This window comes from Oppia nitens, unplaced genomic scaffold, assembly GCF_028296485.1.
Source record: "Oppia nitens isolate AA-2021 unplaced genomic scaffold, nextdenovo-longstitch-racon4-pilon3 scaffold9_pilon_pilon_pilon, whole genome shotgun sequence".
In the NCBI taxonomy this organism is placed as follows: Eukaryota; Metazoa; Arthropoda; class Arachnida; order Sarcoptiformes; family Oppiidae; genus Oppia; species Oppia nitens.
The window spans coordinates 357422-364720 of NW_026533253.1; the positions used below are offsets into that span (position 1 = coordinate 357422).

Below are 7299 nucleotides of genomic sequence, written 5' to 3' on the forward strand. Positions count from 1 at the left end.
TATATATACAGCCAGATATAACATATAATATAATTTATAATATTTTATTACATTTAAATATTAAATAATTTATTTGATAATAATAATTGTACTTATATAACAACGATGATTATTATATATATATATATATTATATATATTAATATGTAAAAAATACTATAGAAAATTCAATGTGTAATAATATATTACATTATTATATTATTTGCTAATGTCATCATGGTTAATTAATAGGTCTAATGACTACTAGTCAGCAAAATTATAATAAGTTTTAATCAATTTTTTTTTTAATTAAAAGTAATTATATATATATAACTTTTCTGGAGATTATAATGATTTTTAAAATATATATTTATGATTTAAATATTTATATATATAATTTAAAAGTCAAATGCATTTGTAAATTAAATATTAATTTTTTGAATTAAAATAATTTGTTTAAATCAATGAACAAAAAAGCAATGAGTAAGCGATCCCTAGATTTTCTATTGCATTGCATTTGCAATCGAATGAGTGATTTAAATGACTGAATGAATGAATGCTTTTGACTCTACAGTCAGTAAACAAAACATTTTGAATATTGTATTAAAAAATCAATTATCAGTTGTGTTGTGAATCAGCTGTTGTGGTGATGATCGCCACCAAACTCGATGAGGAGGATGTCATGGATTGAAATCCATTGAAATAAGTCGATTGTATCGATTAGGTTAGACAGACAGACAAACAATGATGGATCAGACCAGCGATACTAACGGCCAGTGCGCACAACAAGAGTCACCTGAAAATGGTGTCCAACTAACAAGTGATGATCATATGATGGTCACCGATAACAACAGTACGACAACGGTGTCCACTACTACTACTACTACTACTACTACTAACAAAGACACTGTTGTTGTTGTCAGTGATTGTTCATCAACGACAAAGGATCAGTTGATGAACGAAGACCCAAGTCTTGTTGATGTTGTCATCGGTGATCATCAATCGGTTAGCACTTCTTCAACTAACGGTGTGACAGCAGCTGCTGTTGTTGTTGTCGATGACAGCCAAAGGCAGACAACAACAAAAACGACAACAAAAATTGATGATTCAGACAACCCGCAAAATGTTGCCACAGATGGTGACAATAATCGGGACAACAATAATGTCGTCAGTAGTCAACAGTCAACTGCTGATAACATTGTCATCACTGTTGCCATTAATAACACTAATAGTGATAATACTGTTAATAAAAATGATGACAACAATGCCAGTGATAATCACATGAATATCAACAATAACAACGACGCCACCAATGACTCCACCGATTCCAGCGAAAAACTCTTCGGTATCGATGACGATGACGACGAGGTAAGCTATAGCTTAATCAAGCAATACATATCTCTCTCTTTCTCTCAATATTAAGATCAGTCAAGTGATGTATACACACAAAAAAAACTTATTAACCGTTTCTTTATTGTTGTTGTTGTCATCTATGGTTTAGGACAATCTCTATAGCTATGACCCGACGCCAAGCACACCGTATCCGACCGTCAAATGGCATTCACTACAACAGCTACAGCATCGAGAATACGGCAAAATGATTGTACCATTGATTTCATTGATTTATTATTTTTTTTCTTTTTGTGTTTAGTTATCACTCCTTAATTAATGACAATTTGATTGATTTATTTTTCTATTGAAACAGAGACCGGGAGCTAACCGTCCAATCAATTCATACGAAACGCAAGCATTTCGCCGATATGCCTACAATTCGCTATATTTTTTTCAACGACTCGAACTGATGGCCAAATTTGAAGACCATAATGGTTTGATAATAATAATAATAATAATTTTTTATTATGTATTTTAATGACATTAACACTTAATCTCTCTCTCTCTCTCTCTCTCTCTCTCTCTCTCTCTCTCACTTAAAGGTTGTGTCAATTGTCTTAACTTTAACCCGTCGGGTGACCGACTTATTTCCGGTAGCGATGACCTGCGTATAGCTATCTGGGATTGGCAAAAGTCACGGTTGGTTCAAAAATATCATACAGGTAACTGTGCGCTAATATATATGTATATACTGTATATATATATATATATATATATATATATATATATATATACTGTAGTTCCCATATATATACTAAATTATTTTTTTAGGTCACTCATCCAACGTATTTCAGTGTCGTTGGTGCGCCGATGGCCATCACATCGTAAGCTGCGCCCGCGACGGTCAGGTCAGAATATGTAACGTTCATCGAAATGGCACTACGGTGTCCAATAAGTTAGCCCAACATAAAGGTGCCGCACATAAACTGTCGCTAACTGCGCCAAATGTCATACTGACCTGCGGTGAGGACAGTGTGGTCTTCGAGATCGATCTCAGAGATAACAAACCAACGAAACTATTAACTGTCAAGTAATTATCAAAACAAATATTTTTTTTAAAATTTAGGTTTTGTTTTTAATTAAATTTTTTATTTATAGTTAATGAGTGCTATTTTTGATAGACAGTATACTGTAGCTATAAATAACTATAAATAAACTATTTTTTATGCATATGATTGCTATCAATATTACGGTTATAATAATATTATGATATCAAACATTTTGAAAATATTTATTTCAAAAGATAATTCATAAAGAGTTATATATTTTTAAAATTGATATTAATCTTCATATACTTTATATTATTATATGTTTGGTTACGAGCCATGAATGGTAATCAGTTAATAAGTATATTATTAGATTAATTATTTTTTTTATCTATCAGTAATAAGTTAAATATATATATTTCATTATTTTTTTTATATATATTGTTTAATATTATTTATAGCTAATTATCTTTTATAAGATATTTTGACAATAAGTTTTACAATAGAATAATTACTGTACATTGAATGTATGAGTATATTATACTTACATATAAATTGATAGACCTATTTATAGCCTCCTTTTATGCGATTTAATTGTCAAAATAATATATACTGTATAATAGTATGAATTTTTTTTATATTAATGCTAACATCTATTTTCATGTTTTCATTTTAATCAGTTTATATAAAAAACCAGTTTTATATCATACGATTAGTTAAAAAAAAACTAAAAGCTAAGTATATGAGAAATTTTTGAAATTATTTGGCAATAATTATTATTATTAGACATTTTCATAGACTATAGTGTTTTTTGTTGATTAAATAATTACGATAAAAGTTTTTTTATTCATATAATTTATTAGTGCATCAAAACTTTTTTTTATAGATAATAGAGTCTTATTATTAGTTTATTATAATTATTGATTATAAATAAATATTAATTAGTTCTTTATTAATCAATCAATTGAATTATTTTATTTATTTTTTTAATCAATTTGTTTATGACTATTAATATTTAAAAAAAACTATAGGAATGATAACCAACAGCGCGTACGACTGTATTCAATACATGCAAACCAATTGTTCAATCCGTTTCACTTTGCCGTCTCGGGAATGGATCCGTTTGTCCGCATATATGACCGACGATTTCTGGTATAATATCTATTATTATTATTATTATTATTTTTTGTTAATTTTTTTTATATATAAAAACTATAGCCAAATCTCAATACGATAACCACTCCGGACAAACCATTGCTTAAATTATGTCCCGAAAAGTTGACCGAAACAAAACATTCGGTAACGTGTTGTCAGTTCAACTCGACCGGCGATCGACTGTTGTCCACCTATAACGACGAAGATATCTATACGTTTGATACGAAAACCGGTGCCGTCGAGCATCAGTTTACCGGCCATCGCAACAATGCTACTGTTAAGGGCTGTTCGTGGTTTGGCGACCGGTTTGTCGTCAGCGGTAGCGATGACGGCTACGTCTATGGCTGGGATGTGCAGACACAACATATCGTTATGTCACTGTATGCCGATGAAAATGGAGTCGTACGTTGATATACATCTATTATTAATGTATTATATCCGTAATATATGTATGTATTTTTTTCAGGTCAATTGCATAGAACCGCATCCAACGGCACCGATAATGGCCACATCGGGTCTCGACGATGATGTCAAAGTATGGGTTCCGTCGGCTAACGAATGGCCGCAAACTATGAAAGGCATTAAACAGGTTTAAAAGATATAAAAACCTAAAAAAATTCAATAATCTCAACAAACAAACAAATAATAATAAAGTTTTATAATTTTACTTTTTAAAAACAAATGACAGCGTATTTGCGTTAATATTAAAGAAAGACGACGAACACAGCGACGATTTGAACGCCACGGCCAGGTCTTTGACCGCGTGGACGGATCGATAGACGCGGCTATGCTTTACTCGATCATCAGTCATATGAGACGACGTAACCGACATATGAGACGCCGACAAAATGGTATTATATTATATATTATAAATAGTTATTGGTTTAGGATTTTTGTCGATCTCATTGTTGATGTTATTTCTGGTGATCTAATAATAATATCTGTTATGAATCTGTTATATATGTAAATATATAGAAACCAATGGCGGCGACAACAACAACAACGATGACAGTGAGGACAGCGATAGTGACACCGACTCGGAAGAAGGTTCACCCGAATGTATCACTTCATAGATAGATAGATAGAGAGAGAGAGAGAAAGAGAGAGAGATCCTTCAAATTAATCAATCTATCGATCATTTATATTGTGTTATCAATTAATTATTATTATTTTTTTTGATATATTTATTATATTTGGTTGACAGTAGTATATTGTTTTTATTTTTTAATTATTTAAAAAGACACAATCAATTCATAAATAAATTATAATAACTTTTTTTTGTTGTTATTGTGTTGTGTATAAATTTTTATGAAAATTATAATTTTATGATTACGGCTGAAAAAAAACAAATCAAAGTTGTTGTTTCCAAATATATTTGTTATTTATAATAATAACTTTTTTTTTAAAAAATAATAATTTATAAAAGATTTATATATATATAATTTAAATCTATTTATTTATATTTAATTTTATGTTTTATTGTTTGGCAATTTTCTTAGTTTTTTCTAAGTAATAGTTTTAATGATATTTGAAAATTGTTATGTAATTTACTTAAATAAGATTTTTTTTATAAAAATAACTAATTAGGTAAATGTTAACTTATATATTATTTTCAACTTAACTATATTTAACTATACTTAAAGCATGCTTAAATAAATTGAAAATTAAAAATAATAATAATAATTTTGTATAAAAATTATATTATATATATAGCGTAAATATATTGAATATTTAAAAATTGTAATAACTAAAAAACTAAATATAGTTAATTTGAATTTTGAATAAACAGTATTTGTAATTCAAAATAAAAAATATAATAAAATATTTTGATAAAATTTTGATTTTTTAAATTTATTAATTATTAAATATACAGAATTTGTTTTTAGAAATAAGAAATTGGATTTTAATAAATATTTTATTAAAAATTTCAAAAATTGAATTATTTTTTAATTCAATTAATTTAAATGATTTTATAAATAATTATTTGGAAATTTATTGCACAATTTTTTTTAATATAATAATAAATGATTTACAGTAAATACGGCGTAAAATTAATAGAAAATAAATTCAAACAAACAATAAAAATTTAATTTCTGTTCAATTATTTTTCTAAATTGAAAATAATTTATTTTTTGTGAATCATTTTCAATTAAATGTGATTTTGAAAACTATTGCTTAGATAGTGTAATGATAAACATTGAGTAATGTAATAGATATTTGAGTTTTTTATATATATTTTATTAAATATTTTTCATAAAATTGTATTATTTTATTAAATTACATAAAAATAGCAATTTTTCGAATAATATTAAATTTCTAGGTAATCAATAAAAATTTTCAAAAAATAAATTTTAAATGTAAAAGTCATAGTTTAGTTTAGAGTATCAAAAAAAAATATTCAAATGTATGATCATTTGAATTATTCAATTTTATTAGTTTATGCATAAATTGCATACAATATCTGTGTATATTAAAGTAGGTTTTATTATTGAATACAAAAATACTGTATAATAAATATGTTATTATTGCTATAAATATTTTTATTTCAGATAGAATTATTTATAAGATAATAAAAAAAATTTTATTCAATAATAATAGTAATATATTAAATATAATTTTTTTATATATAAAAATAGTTTAGGTATTATAGAATATATCATTTTTCTTTTGCTAAATAATTTTGAATTATTTTATAATTAGTAATATATTAATAATATTAATTTCTATACACACAAACTATATGTATGTATAAAAATGTTTGAATTGATTTTTTTGTTATCTATAAATTGTTGTTAACAATAACAACAACAACAACAACAACAACAACAACAACAACATAACCATTAAATGATAGTTTTTTTTAAAAGACAAACTGTGTATTTGTGTATCAGTTTCTTATGATTGTTTTTTTTGAGAGGAGTAAGTGAGTGATCAAAGAGAGAGAGAGAGAGAGAGAGAGAGAGAGAGAGAGAGAGAGAGACCTATCATCTCAGGAAGTGTTTCCATGACTTCCATCTGACAGGAAATACAAAGTTGCGGTCGGATTACTATTACTTGAAGAATAGTTTTATACTTAATATATATATATATATATTTAAAAAAAATGTTAGGCAAATGATGCCACTGTATGTTTTTTTTATCTACCAGTGCTGTAGTTTATATGTATATACAGTATAATATTTATACTTAAAAAAAATCTAAGAAAACATACATTTTTATTTATACATTACCATTTCCAATATATTTATACATCAATAACTTATATTTTATAGTAGAATACATATATTGAAATTTTAAATTATCATTACTTTTTTTTAAACACACAGTTATTACGATACAGTACAGTATAGTCTCATTTGTTTAGTCTATTAGTCTAATAATATTCAATAAATAATATTTAACTATCATTTCACTATAAAAGTATAATTTAGTTCAGTATATACAGTACTTTATAATATAAAGTTTATATAGACCACTATAATACTGTATAATGAATGATATGGGTTTTATATATATATATATTATTTTTTAAAAGCAATCAAACATCAATTTTATGGACAACAAAATTTAATAATAAAATTGAAATAAAAAACAAGTTTAAGACTAAATTAGAAAATCAATGTCTAAACGAAAAAATAATCGATATATTTACTACTATTATTTATATATTGAATAAATAAATATATCTAAGTTATAAGTTTATATATATATATATATATATATATATTTGTCTTTTATTTTATTTTTGCTTTTATTATATGACAAAAATTGAGAAAAGAGAGAGAGAG

At 25.8% G+C, this 7299-nt stretch overlaps 1 protein-coding gene across 1 annotated transcript; it reads left to right on the forward strand.

Annotated features, from left to right (window-relative positions):
* Positions 1–480: 480 nt before the first annotated feature.
* On the forward strand, positions 481–4712 carry LOC128964846 (DDB1- and CUL4-associated factor 8-like). The gene is made up of 10 exons (XM_054311495.1): positions 481–1346; positions 1480–1581; positions 1684–1804; positions 1913–2032; positions 2142–2400; positions 3388–3508; positions 3575–3913; positions 3978–4100; positions 4200–4362; positions 4487–4712. The coding sequence occupies exons 1-10, from the start codon at positions 723–725 to the stop codon at positions 4582–4584; spliced, it is 2070 nt and encodes a 689-aa protein (XP_054167470.1). The 5' UTR covers positions 481–722; the 3' UTR covers positions 4585–4712.
* Positions 4713–7299: the final 2587 nt, after the last annotated feature.